General features: G+C 35.6%; 2 protein-coding genes across 3 annotated transcripts in view; both read right to left on the bottom strand.

Moving 5' to 3' along the window:
- Positions 1-855, bottom strand: part of tnk2b (tyrosine kinase, non-receptor, 2b) — a 76,534-nt gene extending 75,679 nt beyond the window's left edge. For both annotated transcript variants that reach the window (XM_073853901.1, XM_073853906.1), the window contains exon 1: positions 614-855. The gene's annotated coding sequence lies outside the window, so the exon portion shown is untranslated. The remainder of the gene's footprint in view (positions 1-613) is intronic.
- A 3,563-nt stretch (positions 856-4,418) lies between these two features.
- tfr1a (transferrin receptor 1a) lies at positions 4,419-19,936 on the bottom strand. Its single transcript, XM_073853886.1, has 18 exons — positions 19,801-19,936; positions 16,424-16,470; positions 16,036-16,263; positions 15,410-15,591; positions 15,071-15,296; positions 13,650-13,772; positions 11,857-11,949; positions 11,164-11,306; positions 10,697-10,863; positions 10,493-10,612; positions 9,116-9,201; positions 8,497-8,560; positions 8,353-8,420; positions 7,184-7,254; positions 7,009-7,093; positions 6,686-6,913; positions 4,853-5,005; positions 4,419-4,752 (listed from the first exon to the last, which is right to left on the bottom strand). Exons 2-18 carry the CDS (start codon positions 16,454-16,456, stop codon positions 4,510-4,512), a joined length of 2,313 nt encoding a protein of 770 aa, XP_073709987.1. The 5' UTR covers positions 16,457-16,470; positions 19,801-19,936; the 3' UTR covers positions 4,419-4,509.
- Positions 19,937-25,549: the final 5,613 nt, after the last annotated feature.

Below are 25,549 nucleotides of genomic sequence, written 5' to 3'. Positions count from 1 at the left end.
AGCATGATCTGAAAATTAGCAGTTATTATCTGGCTCTGCTTTCTGAAGCAGGAAAACAGTGGATTATCTCAGCCATAAAAAGTGACAGTAGTAATATCCATTTGAGTTTTTAAATTCACTTTTAAGCTTATCTTTAAAAGGGCTATAAAGGCAAGTCCTCCTTACTCGGACAGAATGCATTTTTGTGTTAAAACTAGAAAAATATGTACTAAAATCCACTGTGCAGCTATAACTTACTGTGTGTTGAAAGAAGTAAGTTAGGCTAAACCAAGGACAGACTGTGGTAAAAGTACCTGTTGTCTGTCAGTCAAGAAAACATGTTTTTGGGTAATGAAACTTAACATATATGTAAAACTCTCGCGCGTTTTGTTTTATCTGAGACAGAGGATTGTTATTTTAGGCAGATTTCCCGCCACACACCTGACTTCACGCGCAGGTAAAACCTGGAGAGCTACATCGAGATACTGTATGAGAAAACAGGTTTTGCTCTTTCTAATTCATAAACATGACTTCAACTTCACCATTCACTCTACAAGTCGATTGTAAAAACGGTGTCTTACATTAGTGTCGTGAAAGTTAGTGTAGTGATAAACTGTGACAGTGATTGTCCTACCTGTCAAACTGACGTTGTTCACACGCGAACGCCAGGTGTCTGGCGATTGAACCAAACTTCAATACAAGTCGCTCCTGTGCGTGTACAACGATAAACAACCGGATATTTTGGTGTGTAAACTGTTCTCGTCATATATTCTTGGCTCTGTAACCTCTGTCGGTTTGTCGTTCATTGTTAGCTCATGCTTCTGTCGCTGAAGTGCAGCAGTCAGGAGCGCTCGAGCGTCATTACTCAATCTCTCTCGCGCTCCGGTTGTACACGCTTCTTTTGACAGCCCACTCTTAAAGAGACACGACACGAATATTCTTACGAGAAAAGGAAACGCTAAAATATGATGCACGGTTTACGATATTTAATACCTATACGGTTTTAATACCTATATTTAAAAATGCATATATCAATATTTAAAAATGCATATATAAAATAAAAATAAAGTTGAGGAAAAGTATGTTTAACTTAAAAAAAAAAAACGTTTTAAAGTCAGTTTAAAGCAGTTTTTAAGGATTTCATCTGGCATTAATACAAATAACATGTATAACAAAGTGAGATAAAAACAGAACATCAAGCTACTACAGATACATGACGTGAATAGATACAAATGAATTAAGGTGCTCTTGGGCCACCTTGTGGACATGTTCAAAAATTGCAGGCTGGTCTACAACAGTCAGAGTTTGACTCAGTTTCATAGACAAGGCATAGGATTAGGCCTTAGTTAAATTAGGACATATATGATGGTGTGTATCTTTAGAAAAAACAGCGTCACTGATATAGGTTTAAAGATATATCAGGGCAAGTTTTTAGAAGTTAATAAGACAGCTCAAACATGCATTTTTGTCAGGAAATAGGCTTAAACAGCAGTATATATTAATTAGGGCTGGGCATAGATTAATCTAGATTAATCTCATACAAAATAAAAGTAATTTTTTGCATAACATACGTTTGTGCTGTGTGTAATAATTATGTATATATATAAATATACACACATTCATGTATGTATTAAAGAAACATTTACATGTGTATTTATATTTTTATATATTCTATATTATATACAAATAAAGAAACGATATATAAATAAAAAATTCTTAAAAGTATATATATATATATATATATATGTATATATATATATATATATATATATATATATATATATATATATATATATATATATATATATGTGTGTGTGTCTGTGTGTGTTTAAAAATACATCATATTTATACACAGCACAAACTCATATATTATGCAAAAAAATACTTTTATTTTGTATGAGATTAATCTAGATTAATCTATGCCCAGCCCTAATATTAATGCATTTATGATACATAAAAACCTAGGATAAGTGACAAATAAAGTACTACTGGTCAAGATGGCTCTCGGTACCCGGATGAGCGGTGTTTTCAGTTCATTACTTCGTATTGTCGCAACTGACTGAAAATTATTTTCGAGACATATCATGAAAATCTGACTTTTTTCAACCCAGTTTTGGTAAACCATTCTCTGCAAACATGTGAAAAGTTGGGTATTGAAATTTGGCTCCCCCTGTAATGTCAGTAGGGGATAATACCGCCTTGCCATTTGGTGCAGAGATCAGCTCATTTGCATTTTAAAGGACACATCCAAAACGGCAAATTTTTGCTCACACCTAAAAAGTGGCAATTCTGACATGCTATAATAAATTATCTATATGGTATTTTGAGCTTAACCTTATGTATTCTGGGGACACCAAAGATTTATTTGACATCTTAAAAAAAGTGAAATGTCCCCTTTAAAACATTTCTGAATGAAGGTAACAACAAAACAAGACCATTTGCACCATATAGCTTATGTGTTGTGGTTCGTCTATTATAAATACACAATTTTAAATATTCATCCATCCATTCTCCTAACTTGTCCTTTGCAGAGTTACTGAAGTGCTGGGGCCCATTTCTAAATACGATTAACCAAATTATTAATAATTGGCAAACGTATAACAACTGAGAATATGTGTATAAATTACACAACAAAACTACTCTGAAAATTACACACCATTGCAAATATGCTGAATTTATACATTTCCAGCAGCAATTTTATAACATATTATCATGAACCCAGCATGCATCTCTTGCTTTTTCTATGACTCCGCCCCTTAATTCGTTTTGATTCAATGCATACCTGAGACTATTCACAACACTTCATTGTTCTGTCCTTTAATGACTCTATGCTCTTGATTCCCTGCCAGTGTTTTTCCCTAAGCCTGTCTAATGGTTTCCACCCTGTTGCCCTTGGATTTCTGTGCCTGTCTCTGATTTCCCCATTTGCCTGATGATTTGGCTTACATTAGTCTGTTTATGTTTGATCTTTGCCTACACTCGGTTACATCCTTACTCCCTTATGCAATTTGGATTAGATTTAGTCAGGCCTATGAGAAATGAAATGCACAATTCACACACAAGAGAATCTTTAATATTTATTTTCATAATTTCATTATATGCATGTCATGTTCAGATAGCACACATTTCAAATTCATGCTTTTCAGTTTGCTTTTTGTCAGTGCATAAAAAATGTCCACTTGTAACTTAACTTAGATTTATTATTATTCTGCAGATTGTGATATGATTTAAGACGCTAGTATCAAATGTGAACATTTTAACCAATCATCTGAAGCGTTTCATAATATTATCATAATCTGATTATTACACACAAAGCAAGAATATGAAGAGAAAACAGAAAAGACAAACATCTTTAAAGCTTCAATCATAATCTATGGCGCACACAACATATATCTAAATAATACATATGAGATTTAGAAACCGAATGAGAAAAAAAGAACAATCTTTTCAAAGCCCTTCACTGAAACATTTCTAGTTCGTAACCTCTGCTTTGATCCTCATTTGATTAATCCAAAGCACAAGAAGGTGACGGCAATTGATGGTTAATGAGAAACTGTAGATTACATGACTCACAACAGATATCTAGCATGGTAAGTGTGTGTGAATTCAGACGATTTGTACATCATGGGAAACACTGTTCCCGATAATTACATCCACACCACAGTGAAATATGAGGGGCACTGCCCTCGATATCAGCACGTCGGTAGGCAAAAACTACCATCATTTTTCGCATTATGGAAGACACTGCTCCCGATAATGATTCTGGATCAAGTATAACAATGTTTTAAAAGGGAAACTACTAGAGACTTAATTTGTGGGATATACTAGCATAGCTACTGTATGTCTTGCCAATTACTTTAAACACTATACTCAGTCTCTAGTCATAGCTTCTAAAACAAGGTTATCTCCATAGCAGATGCTGCTTTCACATTTCGACAGTATAACTGTCATAATTATGGAAGGCACTGCTTCCGATAATTATACATTTGGTAAAAAAGGCGTTATAAAATATATTTATAGTGAGCCCTGTCACTGATAAATAAATAAATAGAGATCACAAGACCACCGGAAAGGCCTTTTTACCCTCCATTTTGAATTATTTGTCAGAACTGATCTTATAGACACTTATCCAAAATACAGAGTATCTAACCGATGGCACAAAAATACTGTGCTTTTAAAGGTGTTGCATAAGCACGAGTTAAGTAACACATTAAATTGACAATGGCCGATTGTCTGACTGTTGTTACGATTAAATCAAGCTTTAACTTTAGATTGCGAAGGCATTACCCAAATAGTTCCTAACAGGAGTGTGACGATATTAAATAAAATAAAAAGTAACGCATTCCAAATTTGTAACAAGAATATCACCTTAAATGTATCCCATAAGTAATTTTGACTGCAGTTAAATGAGGTAATGATGTAATCATAATGAAGCACCATACAATTTATTTTCACTTTAATTGTCCTTTCTTTTGTATAGGGTGAGGGTTCAAAGTATCACAAAAAATAAAAATTGGGAGATCTGTTTGCTTAAATCTGATTATCCAAATCCCAAATTTCTCCTGCAAGTGCGTTGGCACAGCCTTGGATTGTCCAGGTGGCTAAAGCAAACTGGTTCCTGAATTGGTCAACGTTGGCAGATTCAGCTCCTTCTTTAATAGCAGTCAGGTGATCCAACAGAGCTCCGAGGGTGTGCTCCCCAGAACCTAGAAGAATGTGCCGGAAAAGACTCTCCCGCGGAGACACAAATGGAGAGAGGAAATTTCCTTCCACCTACAGACAGAGACATATCATCTTAACAAAACTGCCAAACTGTTATGCTTCAATATCAAAAAGAGAGAAAATAGGTAATGTAAAAAACAATTCTGGTTACCCTCATAATGCGGTTGTTGATGATGCGACTCTGCTCCATGTCATCAAGATCACTGTTGCGGATGACGTTAACAAGTGCATTGGCAGCACGATCATATGAGCCCTGGGCTGAAAAAAGCCACTGCATTGTCAAAGTTTTCGGTAGACGCCCAGACTGTGAAAGTGAATAAATATTAGAATCTGTTAAAGCTCCCTGTAGGTTTCTTGCATTGTACTGAAATTACAAATAACATGTAGGGGTGCATGGGGCAAAAACTAACGCAGGGTTCGTTGTAACACGGACATGCACTACATTTTTTCATGTGTTTTTTCCGGTTTCTAAGTTGGGTGTGTACGATACCAAATCCAATGCCATGTCATATTACTCAGTGTCTTGTTGACTAAAACATACCCTCATTTTAAAATGTCTGCAGCTGGGCTTCTTTGGTGGGCTTGAAAATATTTTGACCCAGCAGGGTTAAAGGTGCAGTGTGTAATTTTTAAAAGGATCTCGTGACAGAAATGCAAAATAATATACAAAGCTATTATTTCAGGGGTGTATAAAGACCTTTTTATAATGAACCGTTAAGTTTTTATTGCCTTAGAATGAGACGTTTTCATCTACGTACACCTAGGGTCCCCTAACGTGGAAGTCGCCATTTTGTGCCACCGTGTTTCTACAGAAGCCCTTAACTGACAAACTTTTTTTTTACCAAGTTGTCTCCGACGATTAGATTTTTCTGGTGACGGCTATCATAGCTTCTCTATGCGTTTCAAAAGTGATGGGTGAGCAGTGGACTGAGCAGTTGGTTGCAATTTGCAACCTCACCACTAGATGCCGCTAAAATTTACACACTGCACCTTTAATTTTAACGTTAATAACGTTAGCGTAATTCTTGCTGTTGTTTTAAATAGCCTACACGCAAATGATTGCTGGCTGCCAACAAAATAAATGTGCCTGTCTTATAAAAAAATTGTGTTGTCACATTTATTTTGTTCATATCTTTAATATTGATTGAATAAGGTTACGTCAAAGATTCAAGTCATAATGAAATGAATGGCTAAAATCCGACTTTGATGCTTATCATCTCAGAATTTGATTTTTGAAACTGTAGTATGATTATTACAGACTGGGACACTTAAAACAATTGTTTTTTGTCATAATTATGCTGCTTTTTCTCACATATTTAGACATTTGTATCCATTTATAATTGAATTATTGTTAGAAAAGGCTGGATGAATTAATACAGTGTGGATACCCGTCTATAATAGACAGATATATAAACAATATCCACTTCAAGTATATAGACAAAATAGTATTGAAATATTTGCCTGTAAACTTAATTTTTAGCAAGTGTTACAATTAACCCCACCTACGGGGTAAGTTACAACGTTTGCACTTCTGTCATGTTTGGTGTAATTGTCTAAGAATGAAAAGTACTAGAAATAAAGTACTGTGCTGCTTGTGTAAAAATACAATTAATCAAACTCAAAATATTTTTTGAATGATTGAGCCAAAAACAAAAAGCGTTAGGTTGTGCCCCGCTCTCCCCTACAGCAAGAAAAAAAACACTATAAAAGTGTTTTTTATGTCAAGTGGTCAAAACTTTTTTGAACATTTATCACCACTTTTTTCACCTGTTGTTCACTAATAAATACAATATTTTTAACTCAATGGCCTGAGATCAAATAAACCTCATGCATGAAATTTAAACTATAATTAAAATGAAGTAGCTTTAGATAAAGTTTAGCATGAAACAAAGTGGAATTTTGCAGTCACTGGACAAACTTTAATAAAACACAAGTTTGTCCCTTTGTTTAAGCAAGCTCCTTTTATGAAGAGCAGTAGACTCACCGCCTGAAGTGTCTGAACTTTAGAGTTAATCTCCAATACGTTTTTGCGGATGAGACTGGTATACTTTGCCACATTCAGTTTGACCAAGTGGTCGTGTACCAGCCGAACAGTAACAAGCCCGGCCACCTCGCCCGCTGCTTTGGCCAGTTTGAAAGAATTGCCAGAAGTGTACCTCTCCAGATTCTCATAAGTATCCTCAACAGTGCCAAATGGGTACAGCTTTGAAGTCTAAAAGACAACAGGCAGCGGTTGACCTGGATTGCAATCATCAATCATGACTGTGAATGTATCTTCATTGAAGCCATTGAAACAACAGGGCTTACCGAAGTAAATCGAAACGAGAATGACGGGATGCCAGAGAAGGTTTGGAATGGATAGACGGAGTGCGACAAACCCATGGGCTCCATTCTGTAAAAGAAAGTGTCAACAATGCATTTCTGACAACAATGCATTTAGTTTAAGATAAGAAACTGTGTGTGCAGAGGAGGATAAACATACACAGAGGTTTCCCAGTTGGATGAAACAAATTGTTCATGCAGGGATTTTGTTGGAACAAGTGGATAAGAGACCTGTGTGGGAAATAGAAAAAAAACATCATACTAATATTATAGCTTTTATTTTATCTGTGACCCAGCTAAATGTATTCTTTTTTTATGGTTTTCTTCATAAAATCACCCTACAATGTAAAGAACATTCTGTGAAAATACAATCTTGATATATTTATGCAAGACCATGTCAAAGATTGAGATCTATGTGAAATCAATGGGTCTCATTCAGTAGTAATTGCGTCAAGTTTTTCGTATTTGGGTCATTCTACAGAAATGTCAATTTTTCCATCCCTAGCCTTTACAGAAATATTACACTTGAAAAACACTTTTCAGTTATCAGAAATCTTCTCATTTATTTCATGATTTCATATGAAGCTTTTAGTTAAAGTCACTGGTATGACCTCCTTTATCGTTTGAGAATTGCAAAAAACTAGAACAAATGGATTAAACTACTTAATTTAGCAAGTATACAATGATTGACAAACTGTGGTTTGATACTTTGCAGCAGCAATTTGTTAAATGCAGTTTTCATGAAAATTGTCACTGGTGTTACCTTCCTTTTGGGTAACACCAGTAAAGATCAGTAACACCAGTGACTGGTGATGTGTTGCGTCACTGGTGTCACTGTGTTTTTTCTTTCACATGTGACATGATCATTTTAAATGCATTGAATTCTGCTACACTTAAGAATTAAGCATTAAAGCTGAAAAAAATAATAAATAATATTTCATAAACACCTTTAATATTGCTACAGAACTAAGGTAACACCAGTGACAAGAAAAATGGTGTATGCAGTCTTTAAGTACATGCACACAAAAAATAAAACAAATCATTAAGCTGTCATTTATGTGTACTCGTATAGTTAAAGAGTAATCTAATAATGTGATCTAACTTTAAATGTTAGAAAAAGAAATCAATTTTAACACATCTTGACATATCAAAAGTGGACATTTCTGTAAAATGATCCATTTATATGTGCATTTGAACTTGTTCGCCTTAATTAGATTATCAGATTTTAGCTTTGATTTCACAGATAGGGTTACATACAATACAGGGTGATAGAAGCAAAATTGAGTATTAATTGATGAAATGGTTTTGGTAGTGCAAGCGAAACATCACCTGTTTCATAGTACCCTCAATTAAATCATACAGGAGTGGACTTGCAGCCGCTTTGAAAGAGTCACTACCTAAACACAACAGATCAAATAATTAGCATCAACTTAAACCCCAAATGCTATTCCTCAAAAATGACTTCTTACAAACCTGAAATAACTTCATCAAGACTGATATAAGCAAACACTTTCATATTCAAGGAAGTCAAGTAGCCCTGTGGATTAAAAAAACACTAAGAGCTCAGATGCAAAGTGCGTATGACATGTTATCTTGTAAATGAGCATTTTTATCAGACTCTTAATTGATACTGCCAACAAACCAGTATTGATGAATGGCCTGAGGCCAGGATTAAGCAGATTTTGAGCCAATTTATTTGTTGAGCATATTGTATAATGTGTGGTAAGGGCATTCAGATAATGTCATTCTCAGCTATATCATACAAATAAATAGTTTTAAAAAATCATAGTGATTTCTGGATTTTTTTAGATTATGTCTCTGAAAGTGGAAATGCGCCTACGATGACAATTTCAGAACCCTCCATGATTTCTAAGTGGAAGAACTTGCAAAATAGCAGGGTGTTCAAATACTTATTTTCCTCACTGTAAATGAATTTACTTGTCATTTTATTTCCTTGTTATCAGAAATAAACTACTGTAAAATGACTGGTGTTATTGATTCTATGTGGAAGTCTAACAGAAGTTGCATTTAGTCCACAAAAGCCATTTATGCTGCTGCTGAAACCTACAAGATATCAGAGATGCATTCATACCTCCAACCACTCGGTGGCGCCAACACTGCCAAACTCACCAGCACTCCAGCTGGCAAACACTATGCTCCTCTTTGGCCTAAATCCATCTTGAAAAAAAAAGTTGAATTGTTAATTCATTATAATAAAAATCATTTATTCATCAAATCTGTAATTCATATTAAAGTTCTTAGTGATGTGAAGTTAAATAAGGGGTGTGTCTCAATCAGATCCCTTGTTCAGTAGTCAGGACACTGATCAGGGAGTCGGCCATTTTAAATGGCAAAACCCTTCCAGTGCACTGGAACGTTCATTCCCTAAAAATGCCCACAATGCAACGCAAAAACCAGTGAGCATCGATGGTCCCCATATTCCCTTACCGGAAATCATGTGACCTTTCCTGAAGCTCGCCAAACCGAAAATCACGTGATCCAACTCAAACTTTATGAAATGTGACAGGACTTTTATAAAGACAAACGTGTGTTTATATTAAAACAAAAAAAACCTCATCGCTAGACAGTAAGGGGCCAGTCACACCAAAAGTGTTTATGGCAGTTGCAGGCGCCTTTTTTGAATGATATTCTACGGGCAGGGCGCGTTTGCGCGCGCCTTGCATTTTTTTGCCGCCTGCCGCGCACGCGTTCTTGAAGGAGCGCTGAGAGCGGAGAAGCGCCCGACGTCATTTGCGTCTTTCTATTGTCCAATCGAATGAGGAGAGAGGCGGGCCTTACGTTGTGGTGAGGGAAGTTTACAGTTGCTTTGAAGAACCGGACTCCACTCGCTCACTCTCTCCTGCGTGTTTGTGCACCTCTCACCCGCAAACAAGGTCAGAGCAAGCGCCCTCTTTTTAAAGTTTCTGCTAATATGACAGTTACCAGCAAAAGAGCACTCACGCTTCAATATTTGATTGACAAGACAGCTGACTCGGTGGTTGCTTAGCAATATGAAAAGCCGCGTCACACTGCTCTTTTTTAAAAGGCAGTGCGTCGCGCCTTGCGTTTGCAAGCGTTTAAAGCGGTTTTGGTGTGACCGGCCCCTAAGGGACCACAATCTACTCAAATTTAAAATGTAATTATATTCCTCCAATTTTATGCACGGATATGTAAGAGAATAATGACAGCGTTTTTCACAATGTACTGTTTAAAATTAAGTGAGAGAGATGTTGGTTTTGCCGGTTGTTGATGAGTAACAGCTGTTAGTGATCACAACGCGCTTAAGCAGCCATGTGACAGAAAAATAAGTGAACAGTGTCCCAATGTCAAGTGAGCTAGGGTGCTTACCAGTGCTCGAACCTGTGTACACGATTCATTGATTCATGACCTCGGGAGCTAGGGAACTTATTGAGACACAGGAAGGGCACAAAAAATACAAAGTATAATTAACTACTTGCACAAAATGTACCATTCTTGATCATGTCAGTGATCGTTCTGGCCAATTCAACCAGCAAACTAGTCCCAACTGTGGATTTGGCATATCCGGTACCCCAGGCATCTCTCTGGGCTCCAATCACAACATAGCGATCTAAAGGGATAAAGACCTAAACAATGTGATCAGGGACAACAAAAATGTTTACTTTGCTTGACTGTGTACAGTGCAACAGAATACCTGCATCCACAAAACCTTTAATGACTCCAAACACATTGTGGATTTTTTTCTCAGTGAGGACATTGTTCACTTCTACTGTGATAACATCCTTATCTTCACCAAGATTATAGAGGACACCCGGAAGGACTCCATCCATCCATTCACGCACATTTTTACCACCCAACTGACTGTTTGAAGACAGAAGAATAGAAAGAAAGAGAAATAAAACAAAATCACAGGAAATTAAAATAAATATTTAAGAAAAATATATAAGAAAAAAAGTTATCATATTCTGATCCCTAAATATAGCTTAGATCCATTGTTCATTGTAAGAATTTTCCAACTATATTAAAATTATAGGCGTTACATTACACCTCTCCTTATGTTGCCATTGCCAAACCCTAACTATGAGCAATATTATTGTTATGCTTATTACTAATAGCAATAGTAAATAGCAAAGAGAAAATGAATGAAAATCAAAGCAGTACCTCATGATCTCAGTAGCCTGTCTTTTGGTGATAGTCTGTGCTGAAATACTAGGCAGACCAGAAGAGCGAGCTGGAGGAAACTGGGTGTGATTGAAGGAAGGGAATCCAGGAGTGTAAGGATCACCAGTTCCAAGATGAACATGTGGTAAAAGTGACAGTTATACTTTACAAAAACGCACAACTACTTTGGTAAAACTTTTTATAGATATGTATAAAGGCTAGATGTGTTACGGCGGAGTCTCTAACGTCATCACCTGGCGGCCATCTTACCACAGGGCGCTCGCTCACTCGTAGCATTGTTTTAATGATGCATGTACTTTTAAATTACCATAACTTGCTCAATTTTCTAAAGATTGAATTTTCAAATGGTTTGGTTTCTTATTAACGTGGCTATAATTCTGGACGCTTTAACATGTTTCATGAAATAATTTTTTTTGTTTAAGTATGCAGTGTCATAGGTACATCTTTGCCGTTTATAACAAACCAAACCGTTTGAAAATCGGTAGAAAAATAAGCAAGTTATGGTCATTTAAAAGTACATGCATCATTAAAACTCAATGCTACGAGTGAGCGAGCGCCCTGTGGTAAGATGGCCGCAAATGCGGACTTTCCACTCAATTGGGCAGCAGCGCGGGTGAGACATCTAGCCTTTACAACAGAGAATAATAAAAGATGTATAGGTCTACTTACATGGCCAAAAAGAGCAGTGTCATCTTTAATTTGGTAGTTAGCAGGATCTGGGTAGATCAGCACAGCACTAGCGTTTAACCTCTCAGCATTAGCAACCTGTAATAAGACAATAAAAAAAAAAAAAAGAAGTTGGCTTGAGAAATCCTAGCCTGAACGTTTAATACAGTAAAATAAAAAGTTTGACCGGTTTAATATGTTTTTAAGACGTTTAGTCATCTAGCTGGCTGTTAGTATGTTTTAGTTTAAAGCTCATATTATTTAGCATAAAGCTATGATTTAACATGAAGCCATCATAATTTAACATGAAGCTAAAATAATGATAATATCATACTAACTTCATGTTAAATCATGTTAACATGATGCTAGAATGATTTAGCATGAGGCTAGTATGAAGCTAGTATGATTAAACATTATAAATCATGCTAGCATCATTTTTGCTTAACGCTAAATTGGTAATGATAATAATAATAATAATAATAATAATAATAATAATAATAATAATAATAATAATAATAATAATAATAATAATAATAATAATAATAATAATAATAATAATAATAAGAATAATAATAATAATAATAATCATGATAATAATCATAATAATAATCATAATAATAATAATAATAATAATAATAAAAAACAATAATATAATAATAATAATAAATAAATAAAATCAAAACAACAACAACAATCATCTTAGTTTTTCAGCAAGTTATGTTGGCCAACATATGAGGTGATGACCATGGAGTCTGTTTTAAGATCTTTGCAATCTTTACTTTCTTTTAGACCTTAACCGTTGCAACGTTTTCCAGTCTTTCTGATCAAAGAAGTTTGTACTATAAGCAAATGGCGTGTGTCAAACTACATCGCCCTAGCAGCGTACGTGTCACTGATATAAAACGTTTAGCTTGCTTAGTTTAAAAAAAAACTTCACAACTATTAGCAGTGTGTGTGAGAAGTGCTTTTTTATATTCGGTGACAGAGCTCCTTGAGAGAGAGTTTCTCCATCACATTCAGTCTAACATCCAGGAGTGCAGAGTTAGCCACGCCCACTTATTTACATTCCCGTATGCGCAGAATAAAAAAAATTTGTTACATCTGAAATTATTTCACGGTGACGAAACCCCCCCAGCCCTACTAGGGAGTCCACCAGTGATTATACCCCACGGCACAAGTAAAACGATCCAACCCCTACGTCTCTTCAATGTTCTGATTGCCGTTATTGATTCCGTTTCTAGGGTACTGGTTACTAGGGAGTGGCTTGGCAGCTGCCAATGATGATACTCCAAAGGCTGCTTGCAGCATGAATAATATAAACCAACCCCCACATCTCTACAATGTACTGACGGTTTCATCGGTCACGCCGCTGGGCAGAACTTAACTTTTGGTTTCCGTTTAATGGTCTGACTAGTAGCTAAACTGAACTTTGAAACAAATATATTGTCGGATAAAACAAATGTTTTGGTTTTCTGAAGATGAGGAAGATGCTAATCATGGATCTCCGCTATCTGAAGGGAGGTTTGGCAGTTGATCTGTGTTTTGCGCTTTTGCTATGATGTAATCGGCTTCGTTTGTTTACCAGAAGTTACGTTTGTTCCATGAATGTCGTTTGTTTATGTTGTTACTGATGAAACCGTCTATAGCAAGGGTCACCAAACTTTTTTCTCTGGGGACCACATTATCGTTACCCGAGTCGGCCCGCGGGCCTTAGTTTGGTGACCCATGCTTAAGGTACACATTAAATGAACAAACAATCACTTTAATAGACCTTTATCAAAATAAATGACAATATTGACCTTTTCAGCAAAACTTATTAGTCCGGCTCTGACCAAGACAACCTTTCCGTTCACATCAATAATCGAGTCTTGGAGGCGCCTGAAGTCTTCGACTCTTCCATAATGGGCATAGCGAGCAGGACCCTATAACACAAATGCAGTATAGTTTAATACAGTTTGCCAAGTCTTAAAAATTAAAGCAACAAAAAAATAATCACATGTTTACATGTTCTAAACCTGTATGATTTTCTGGAGCACAAAAAGTCATAAATTGTTTATTTCATTTAATTTTTAACACCATATTATCACCAAATAAAAAATTTTATGAACCCCTTACTGTATATTTAGGTTCAGTTATTTCACTTTAAATGGCAATGAAAATGTTATTGTGGAAAGACGGAAAATATCGTCATTGGCGGGGAAGCGTTTTCTCTTAATTGACGAGATATCTCGTCAATGGCGGTGAAAGAGTTAACAAATTCGCTACAAATTTCTCTACGTGCAGGCAAGCCTCCACTTTTAAAACAAACCCACTTCTATGGACAAGACATGGTAAACAGTTGCAAAATCACTACAGATGCAACCAGAAAAATGTAAAATGATGAAAGTCAGTATTTAAAGTGTAAAAACAAAAAAAAGAACCACACATTAGGGGGCGCTGTGATCCATGTGATTGCGAGCAATCAAACTGAAACAACCCGAATGTGGTGAAGAACCAAAGTTTGAATGTAATCCACAGCAATTTCCCAATCATGCCCTCTCTCTCCAGTCGGTCCTTTCTGGATCAAATTTTGTAATTATCTTAATATATGTAAGCAATATTGCTTTTATAAAACGGTTACCACACAATATTAAAGTAAAAAAAAAATATTAGTGCAACTTTCATGAAGTTAAATCAATAAAAGCATTCCTTCCGCTAGAAAAAAATAGTCCCTGACTGCGAACAACAACATGAAAGCTCAAATAAAAACAACAAACTGTTCTCAGACTTTGTCTCATTATATGTTTATGTGTTGCTAAGGGTGTTGCTAAGGGCGCAGTGATATTAAATAGAACCGTTGGGTGAAGCGGCCATAGCAGTGTTTTATCGTGAATAAAGCACACCTATTGACCAATCAGAATCAAGGATTGGAACTAACCGTTTTATAATCTGCAATATCTTCTTTAATGGTATGATTAAGTGGATTTGATGAGAAAGTATTTGATAAACGTATAGTAGATACTGAGAGTATTCGGCCAATAACATTTATCTAACTTTTGACCAAAGTTTAATGGCTTTTGCATGCCTGCACATTCGTATATTTGACAGCCATCTTCCAAAAAAACTCCTTTTAGGTTCCACAAATGAAAGCTCAAATGGGATTGAAGTGATGTGGGTGTAACAGATTATCCACTATTTATTGAGTTTTGAACTATATTTTGCGTAGTGTTTAAAAACTTACCATCACCGTTTTAGCCGCACTGTACGCCAAATAGCCTTCAGTCGATCCAATATTATTACCACGGAACAGCACTCTGTTATTTGAGGCACCGGGTAAATCTATCTTAACAAAGTGCTCGTCCGTCCAGGGGTTCATTCCAAAAGATTTGAATTTTCCCATGATGTTATTGGCCAGTGACTCATCTCCTGACGATCCCGCCTGGTGGTTTGCACTAGAAAATTCCCTGCAGGACAGAACAAGAGACAGAGAAAAAAAGATTTAAAAACAGCCTGGGAAAACTCTCAACTTACAGTACGGAAAAATCAACAGATCATACCGTATGTACAGTAAAATTCCCTGAGGGTGCTTTTAATGTTGGATTCAGTTAGTTTGTTCTTCAACAGTACTCTTACATCACTCCAGTCCATGGAAACAGGCGCATCTGCTATTATTGCGACACTTTCCTCAGGTAACGGACAATTAACCGGCTTCGGGTTGACTTTGTTTCCATGAGACACGTAACCAATGAGGTATCCAGTAATAGACAAACGTGTGAAAATAATTATAGTACATGAATAAAAATGTTTAGGAACTGGAAAAATACAATAGGATGTGGAATATTCCTCTTAGCAAACTATTAAAATAAAAAATTAAAAAAAAACTAAATGATGATCTTTGTTCTGTGACATTTGTGGGATCACAAAACATCACCATCTTACGTACTGCATGATGTTACAAATTAAATATGCAATAATCTAAAATCTCTCAACTCAAATACAGTAAATTGTTCATTTAGATTAGCACTAGAAATATATTTCTTAGTACTTTCACTATTAGCAGACATGTCAAAAAATGTGATAAAGTGAATATTTGGAAAACAGTATACGGACCCGTTTAACCGCATCCTGCCTCTAACGCACACAGATTAAGTGTGAAAGTATACAGTGCAGTACGAATATGCTAATAATGGTTTTCTTACCAGTAATGAAGAGGAACAGAATGCCAACGGCAATGAAGCAGATGTTTCTCGGGGAGCGTTGGCTTAGCTTGCTGGGGTAATATGGCGGACTATGTGGATTCATTTTTTCTCCAACTCCATTGACCTCTGCCTCTTCATCCGTGTCTGCAGAAAGCTTCATCTCCACCTGGCTGTTGTCACCCTCCATGTTCTGGGTCAGGTTAAAGCGCGTATATGACCGCGGCTCACCATTGAACTGTTAAAAAGTAAAAAATAACTTGTCAAGATTGCAGGTAAGTCATGGTGTCATGATTTTCACTTTGCATATTTAGATACTATTCATGTCTTACTTCATGTCTTAACATTTTTAGACCAGATATGTCATGGCTACAAAAAAAGTTAAAAGTATCTCTTACAATTTTTGATATTGTTGTCCTGGCTTGATCCATCGTGGCTTTGAGGACTTCAAGAGATAGAAAAAATGTTAAGTGGTAGGTAAAAAAATCCATTTATATGCAATGGATATAAGCAATAAATAACTTAAACTATTAGAGTTTCTGGAAATGTTTTAAAGGAGACATAACACAAAAAAAATTTTAAGATGTAAAATAAATCTTCGTTGCCCCCAGAGTACATGTGTGAAGTTTTAACTCAAAATACCCCACAAAAAATTAGTTACAACGTGTTAAACTTGCCACTTTGTAGATGTGAGCAAAAATGTGAATTTTTTGGGTGTGTCCTTTAAAATGCAAATGAGCTGATGTCTGCACTAAATGGCAGCGTTGTGATTGGATAATGTAGATTAAGGGGCGGTATTATCCCATTCTGACATCACAAGGAGAGCCAAATCTCAATTACCTATTTTTCACATGGTTGCAGAGAATGGTTTACCAAAACTAAGTTACTGGGTGGATCTTTTTCACATTTTCTAGGTTGATACAAGCACTGGGGACCCAATTATAGCACTTAAACATGGAAAAGGTTAGATTTTCATGATACGTCCCCTTTAAAGTAATTTCAATCAAAAACAATAGTAGCTACTTAGTGTCAACAAAAATAAGTGACAAAAATAAAGAAGTGACAAAAATAAAGAAGTGACAAAAATAAAGTGACAAAAATAAAGAAGTGACAAAAATAAAGTAGTGACAAAAATAAAGTGACAAAAATAAAGAAGTGACAAAAATAAAGTGACAAAAATAAAGAAGTGACAAAAATAACTTTGAAGACATCATGAACATAGATAACTGTGAATGTCCATCTTTATGATTTTTGTTCCTTGTTTTTCAGTGTTTCCTTTGTTTCGGTTTCTTGTAAAACTGCTTTGGAAAAATGAAAGTCAAATTGAATCCAATTTAATAAAATTGAGAGCTATTTTATTTAATACCGGTGTCATTTTAGGAGGTCCTCAACAGTGGAAAAATACAAATTGAAACATAATATCGTTGCCATGCATGCCTCAATCTGCATAATAGGATAACAAACAACAACAATACATATTAAAATCTTATGAAATAACTAAATACTAGGGATGCACGATATATCGGCCGACATATCGTTATCGGCCGATAACTGCTGATTTTTAATATTATCGGTCTGATAGCAAAATTAGGCAGACAAATGAAAGCCAATAAATGATGGATTATTTTGGTTTGTTGAACCACTTCACTTGCTCATTGCTGGCCATGTGGAGTTTTGATTGGTGCTTTCTATGACATAGCACGAAGATGGCACGTGTTGCGGGCTTAAGAAGAGTATGCTAGTCTAGCGCAAAGACAAGATGTCCGCGGTCTGGGAGTTTTTCATTGTGAATATTAAATTCTTTATATTTGAATGTAATATATATATATATAATATCAAATATAAAGAATTATCGGTATCGCCCAAAATTTCCATATCGGTGCATCCCTACTAAATACATAAAAGTGGCCGTCGAAAGAACCTCTGCAACCAGCTCTGGATTCTAGTCAAATGTCTAAGACACATGCATGCTAGAGATACGAAAACTCATTTGGGCTACACCCTACCAAGAAAGAACACACACAATCAGATCAAAGCAGTGCTTACGTCCGTTGGAGTCTGCTGGTGCCCAACGTCTCAAAAGGATAGTCCACCCAGAAATGAAAACCCTGTAATCAATCACCCACTCCCATGCTACAAACCCATATAAATGTCCCTGTTCAACAGGAAGATATTTTGAGAAATGTTTGTAACCAAACCGTTCGTGGACCCCATTTACTTCCATAGTATTCCTTTTTCTACTATGGAAGTAAATGGGGTCCACGAATGGCCTGGCCACAAACATTCCCCAAACATCCCCCTTGGTGTTCATCAGAACATAGACATTTATACAGGTCCGCAACAACACGAGAGTGAGAAAATTACGACAGAATTTTCATTTCTGGGCGAACCATCCCCCCAAGACGCCAAGCACCAGCAAATTAGTGTATAAGCAAAGCCCCAATACTTAAGAGTGTGAGAATAATAAAAGGCAAATAAAACACCTCTATACGGAAAAGTTTCTCATTCAAGGCAAAGATTTTTTTTAAATAAAAGTCTCTTATTGCATTAAAAACTAAAAAAAAAAAAAAGTTAATTAAATAATTTGGTTAGGATCATAGATGAACTTTAGTATACAGACTAAATAAACAACAATTTATTTCAAATGCCTCATGAGCAGAGTTTGTTCCCCAAAGGATTTTGTAAGGCAGTGCCAGCGGTTTAATCCATTCACAGACCTAGCATGTGACAAACCATTCAAAGACGCACTGAACTTTTACTCACATTTAAAATAGCCTCTCATGAAATTATAAATATTTACTCATATTTTATGGCCCTAGAGTTAGTCAAACGATTTTGGGTCATAATATACCATTTCCAAGAATGTTCAGACTTTTGTTGATTAATCTTTTCAGAGAGGATTAAACTCCATCCTTTAAAGTACCAGATCATGTGAGGGTCACACAGTGTGAAAAAAAAACTTTAAACATTTCGTTTAAAAATCTACTAACTACTTACATTACTTTGACAGAAATAAATTAAATTAGACTATACAGCATAAATGCACTAAATTAAAGTAGCGAAGGTAATTTCTAAAGTTCAGGTACAACACCTTTGTTGGTAAAAACTGGCATTTTCTTTTTACACTAAACCTGCACGTCCTTTTTTGAGCTGGTTTGAGAAATCCCCTGCGGTGGCTTTAAATCTAATTATATCCGTTAACTCACAGTCAGTCACGTACAAAAACGTCAAGTTGACTGTGAAGGGCATTGTTCAGAGACAACGCCAAAGAAAAGGTGTCAAATTCACCTGCAACTTACTGAATTGCAGTGGAAAATTTAAATTTTAACAAGACTACAACAAAATGACAAAACTAAAACACCACAAACCAATTAAAATCATTTTAATTTCAGAAACGTAATTTTTTAAAAATGTTACAATAAAACTATGCATTTACTCGTTTATATTAATCATAGATATTACTCAATGAGGTTTAAGATTCACTTTAAAAGTGGAAGTGAAACGACGAAATAGAGAAGCGCGTTATCAGAGCACGTGCGATAACAATTCAGCCAAACTTAACACCTGCGTAACTTACAAGCACGTGCCTAATACGCAAATTAAAACAGAAAAAAAAAACACTTTATATTTCTTAAAATTTCAAGTAAATCAGTACTCTGAGATATAAACCTGAAAGTGTTTGTATCTGCAATTACTGTTTTAACTGTCAAACCGCTAACACTGCGCAAACATTAGATTTATATTAGTGAGGCACGAGATCTAAAACAAGCCTTACCAATGCTGCAAAACGGCTGTCCTAATAAAGGTGAAAGTCACGACCAGTGCACCCTACATAGATCTCAGGCACCTCGCACAATGTGCCATATAAACTAACCTTGATTATGACTGGTGGTGTTGGAGGCGGGTTTATTGGCGTCATTTCCCTTTACTATAATGAATGTGTGCACATTAATTCAATGCATAATGCTGATGAGCTTCAGCTTATATTAAAGCGGTTGAAATATGTTAAAATCGTCTTTAGTTTCATTTTAAATCGTAATATTTTTCAAAACGTTAGTCACATGGTACGTTGTATTTATATACTTCACGTGTTGTGTATTTTAAAACATTTAGTGTTACTCATTCTTTATTTTAATATTTTTTATTTAAGAATATTTTTATTTGTAAAAACATAAATAACTAAGGGAGTTGTTGTAACTAAAAATGTTGAAAATTATATTAAAACCTGGTTATATTCAATAGTCACCCTTTGCCTAGAATTTGCACTAATGTAGGCTACTCATGGCATTTAATCAGCTAGTTACATGAGATCTCACCCTGATGCTTTATAAACAATATTTAAGGACAGCCCATCTGTTCTGGACTCGTATTGGTTGCTTTCTCTTTATTATTCAGTCCAAATCATCCATTTAATTTTTTTTATGGAATCAATTTTGTCTACAAACATTTTAAATGTTTAAAGATACATTTTCAGATTGAATTCATATTTAAGATCATGAGAAACGTTTTATTCAATTGACCCAAACCTTTGATTAGTGTAGGCCTACATATCAATTGAGTAATACTATCTATGTATTTAATATGTGTAAAACAAGGCCTTGCATATTAAATCCTTTTATTTAAAAGCAATGAAAAGATGTTTTATTTTCAAAGTGCCTGCCCAGCACCAGGAGAACCTAAGACAGATTTTCCAGGAATACAGGACACACAACCAACCAGCGGTTTTTCTTCACAATTTAGCAGCACCTGTAAAAATACTCTAAAACAAATAGTAATATAGTGTAATTTTAACTGTGTCTGTAAATGTTTTAGACTTTATTCTCTGCCTGTGGGAGCAGATTTATGTACTGTATTTACTGACCTGTTACAGATGCAGTCTATACAGTATACACTGAAACAGAAGCCATAGACTTACAAGATATTATGCTTATATACACATTGCAAAATGTATAAATGAAATCAGAAGCATTTAGCAACGTGCATTAAAAGCTTAATGCACCTAAAATCCATTAATGTGATCACTGACTTACCAAGTTTATACTGACCCTGAAAATAATTTACAAAATATTTAGACATTTTAGTCAAAACAGCTTACAGAACATGTCCTACAGGAACTTACTCAAGGGCACATGATAATACTAGAACCAAAACAGCACAAAAAACTCATTTTGATCTTATTTTATAGATAGTAATAATGTCTGATTACAGTTTAGTGTGTCTCAAAAGCACTTTAATTCACAATTTAGTGCAGGAAAAACACATCAGACACAATGGGTGGTCTCTGATCTAACTAACTACCTATTACTACAAATTTAAAGTGAAACCCTGCACCTTTGAGGCTAAGTTGCACCATGTGTCACTTAAGCAATACATTTATGAGATCTCATGCTGATGTATATTATAAATATAGTCCAGCAGAAAATATATGATTTGTACCATACTTTCCCAGAATACCTAAACTATGGTAACTAGTTACCACAGGATTGGCATCTAAAAGATTGCTGCACCGACACAATTGCTGTACAAAATGTCATAACTCGTATCATATTTTGTGTTGACCATTCAAAATCCAGTATATGTTTCACGCAAGCCAAGCTTTATGTGATGAGGCCATTATCATAAAGTAAATTTACTGTGTTCATTGTGTAGCCTTTAGTGGAATGTAGGAAAGGGGGTAACAAATGTTAGCAGATATATTTGTCTTGTCAGTGCTTTAGCTTTGTGGACTCGCACAATGAAACGTTATTTATGCGCACATCACAGGTTCGTTAAACACACCGTTAGCATTTTCTGCTGCTCTGGCTGTGTAAGTGAATTAGATTGAATAAATCACTGATGTACAGTAATGCTGCCCTCACCACAGCACATCCTGCAAGCTTGTTTGCTTTCCCATCTTTTTACCTTTGATCCACGAAATGAAATTCATCTTTTACATTCTCACGGTTTCACTGTATCTTTGCCCTGCTGTTAGATAAGTAGTACAATAGATAAGAACTCATAAACAAGTAAAACCCCAAATACAGCCATCTGTGTTTGATAGTAAATACTGCTGCATAGCATTAGGATATGAGTGGAATATACCTTTACCTGTGCAGGGCCACACACACAAGCTTCTACCATGAGAAAATCTGCCTGTCCCGAACACAAACAGTAATTATATGGAAATGTTTGTTTTGGGGCTTTGAATTTAAACGCTTGGCATTTGAAAGAATCTAGGAAGAAGTCTTCTATTTATTATTATCAGTGTTGGGGAAAGTTACTTTTGAAAGTAATGCATTATAATATTAAGTTACTCCCAAAAATAATGCTTATGTTACTTTTGAGTTACTTTTGCGTTACTTTTTCTTGGCTGAGGCTTGATCTCTTTCAGGCCTTGCAGGTGTTTTATGACTGAAAAGTTCTGCATTCAGAAATTGCATATTTCCATCACAAAAATGTCGAGCACTGGCCTGCCATCTGAGTTTCTGACTCGAAATGTTCCCACACAGGCGTGTACACATAGAGTGCATTATGTGACTATGTTCAGTTTGATTCAGTACATACGTTTTTTTAACCGAATTAATTAAACCTATAAAGTAACTTGCATTACTTTTTTAATAAAGTAACTCAAATATTAATGTGTACATTTAAAAAGTAATGCGTTACTTTACTCGTTACTTCAGAAAAGTAATATTATTATGTAAAGCACGTTACTTGTAATGTGTTACCCCAAACACTGATTATTAAATGGTTTTATTATATATGGCAGAAAAAAAATTGTAAAATTATTCTAAGTTAGGCAGCCAAGAAACTAAATAATACTTGGAGATAAAGTATTTTTACAGGGAAAATCATACAACTATTGATTTTTGACTCATAGTTCATTGCAAACCAAAACCTATTAAATAATCTGGCTTGAATATATCACTAGCACTAACTATGTTGTTTCGCCGACCACGTGCACATGTCTGACTGCTGTCTGCTTTGCTGCATGTGAACCACAGCTGTGGATGATTCTGTTCAAGGTCTTTGTGTATATGGGCACCAAACCCTGCTGACATACAGCACAACCTTCAACAAGAAGCTTCAGAAATTCTCCATGGTCACAAACCTTCAGTATGAACATTGGCTGCAAATTAACACACATACACACACACACACACACACACACACACACACACACGAAAAAGTTGGTCAAACTTAAAAAGGTGCTTTAATTGGTAACACCTAAAATATTTAAGTTTATTAACTTACATTTTTTCACCTAAAGTGACATTTTAAGTGGAGAAACTTCAGTTTTTTAGGTGTTACCAATTGAAATAATTTTTTAAGTTGATCAAATTTTTCACTTTTTACAGTGTACGTTTTCCCGCTTATTTCATTAGTATTTCAGGAACACACCCACAGTCTGTAAGGACTTCCTCACTTTCTCAGAAGATCCTGTTATCAGTGTCCTGCACGCAGGGGGGAGGCTTGGCCCAGCACGGGGTAATAATGAAGATACTCGTGTATGGCCTCCTGTGACCCTTTGGTTCCATCTATTCACATCAACTGTAGTAGGATATTCTGCTTTACCATCTGTTGTACATCCAACATTGATTAAAGCATGTGCAGAAACATGGTACAAAAAAAACATATGGCGTTCAGGGGTCTGGTTTAAAACATTAGCAACATTTGTATGTTTTATTTGGTCAGAGGTGAAGCTCAGTGATTGTTTTAGTCTCAGCAGCGAGTATCATGAGAACAAGATCTGCCCTGACAGAGTTTAATGGAAAGTTCCTGTGAGCATGTGAATTCAGACAACTAGTGGTCAAATCATTCCTTTTTTTAAAGGTTTTCCTGTTTGACGGTGGCAGCAAACTCATAGGAAAAAGTAAAACTTAAGTATAAAAAAGTCCCAAAAATCTTCTCACACTTTTTGTGCTATAGACATGAATGTTACAACACGTATTCCAGTTGCTGTTTCTTTTCTAAGAGAGATCTGGCACCTCATTTTCTTATAACATTTTAAAGGGCACCTATTATTGGACATAATGTGTGTTGGCACACAACCACCCTACAATGAAAAAAATCCACCCGCTCCTCGTTTTTAATCCCCATTAAACAGTCTCATTTAACATGCCGTTTTGATTCTCTTATCAATGTGAGGTCACATTGATTAAGCCCCGGCCACTTACAGTCATGCATTACCATAGTTTCCACCTTCAGCGGGTTGTACTGTGTCCACTAGATACTATTGTCTTAGACTGTATTAATCAGATCGAGTTTAACTGAAAACACTCACTGTCTGTTTGTAAGGAAGTGAGGAGCTGTAGCTCATTTGCATTTAAAGGTACAGACATTAACACAGTGTGTTTTTGGTCCCACCAACATAGGGTCATTTTGGACATGCTATAACAAATGATCTTTGGGGTATTTTGAGCTGAAACTTCGCAGACACATTCTGGACACAGATGAGACTTACTTTACATCTTGCAAAAAGGCCATAATAGGTGCCCTTTAAAAACATATATTTACATTGAAAGGCCAAATATGTCATGGAGACTTAAAGATGGGCTCATTTGACAGGAAACAACCACAGAAAACACTCTAGAAAGCAAAAAAAGCACTTAAAACACTTCTGTAACTCCCCACCATACAAACATTGTGTGTTATGAGTTCACATTTTCTTAATGTGACGTACAAAAATAGTTTTTGTTTTTTAAATAGTTATAATGCAGAATACGTAACTAACTGCAGAATTCGAACCTCAATATTTCGGTAGGCTATTTCTAAACTGTGGTATGAGATTACTGTAAGTGAATGGACTGAAACACCAATAATGCGGTTTTAGGTTAGTACCAAAAATCAGACATAATAAAAAACAACTCGATGACCTACATTCTCAAGGTTTCAAAAACACAGTGCAATTCACAGCCTTCATCTGGGACCAAAGCTGTTGTAAAGCTCTAAAGCATGAAGAGATTTGGGGATAAATAAAACAATGAGTAAAACAGCTTTTATATAAACAGTACAGTTATGAGTAAATAAAGAAGTAAGAAAGAATCAGCCTCCGTCACAGTGCTGGAGGTGAAGCATGTTCGTTAATTCTCCACACACACCCTGACCTAAAAAAACTGCACAGCCAGAGATGATGCAATCCCCATTGAAAGTCTATCATACTGGACGCATGTGCGTTTACACTTAGTAGTATTTCCAGCAGATACATTATCTGCTCTCTGCAGACCAAATTCACAAGAGAGCTCTTATGATTAAAAAATGCAATGATGTACTGCAAAATTAAATGCAAGGTGAGTATTATCTTACACTGGTAATAAAAAACTATTAATTAAAAACTGTTAGACAAAAGTGAAAAAAAATTAGGCCATAAAAAGGTATGAAAGAAATGGTTCTTTTGAGGCCCTCTGGTTCTGTTGGGGGACCAATTATGTTTTTTATAGCATTGCTGTAACCTTCATTTTTAAGAGTATAGATCCAAGTAATCATAGGACTAAAAGTAGTGAGATACAAAAGATATAAAATATTTTAGCATATTTGCATATTAT

This window comes from Misgurnus anguillicaudatus, chromosome 2 (genome assembly GCF_027580225.2).
Source record: "Misgurnus anguillicaudatus chromosome 2, ASM2758022v2, whole genome shotgun sequence".
In the NCBI taxonomy this organism is placed as follows: Eukaryota; Metazoa; Chordata; class Actinopteri; order Cypriniformes; family Cobitidae; genus Misgurnus; species Misgurnus anguillicaudatus.
Note: the sequence above shows the minus strand (reverse complement) of the source record. Positions and strands in the feature narration are given on the sequence as shown.

Excerpts from the sequence above, each read along its gene's own strand:
- tfr1a (XM_073853886.1), bottom strand. The coding sequence starts at position 16,456 with ATGGATCAAGCCAGGACAACAATATCAAAAATT. Across the intron at positions 8,421-8,496 it reads TCTTGATGAAGTTATTTCAG|GTAGTGACTCTTTCAAAGCG; the intron begins GTTTGTAAGAAG and ends TGTTGTGTTTAG. Across the intron at positions 7,094-7,183 it reads TCCAACTGGGAAACCTCTGT|AATGGAGCCCATGGGTTTGT; the intron begins GTATGTTTATCC and ends TTTCTTTTACAG.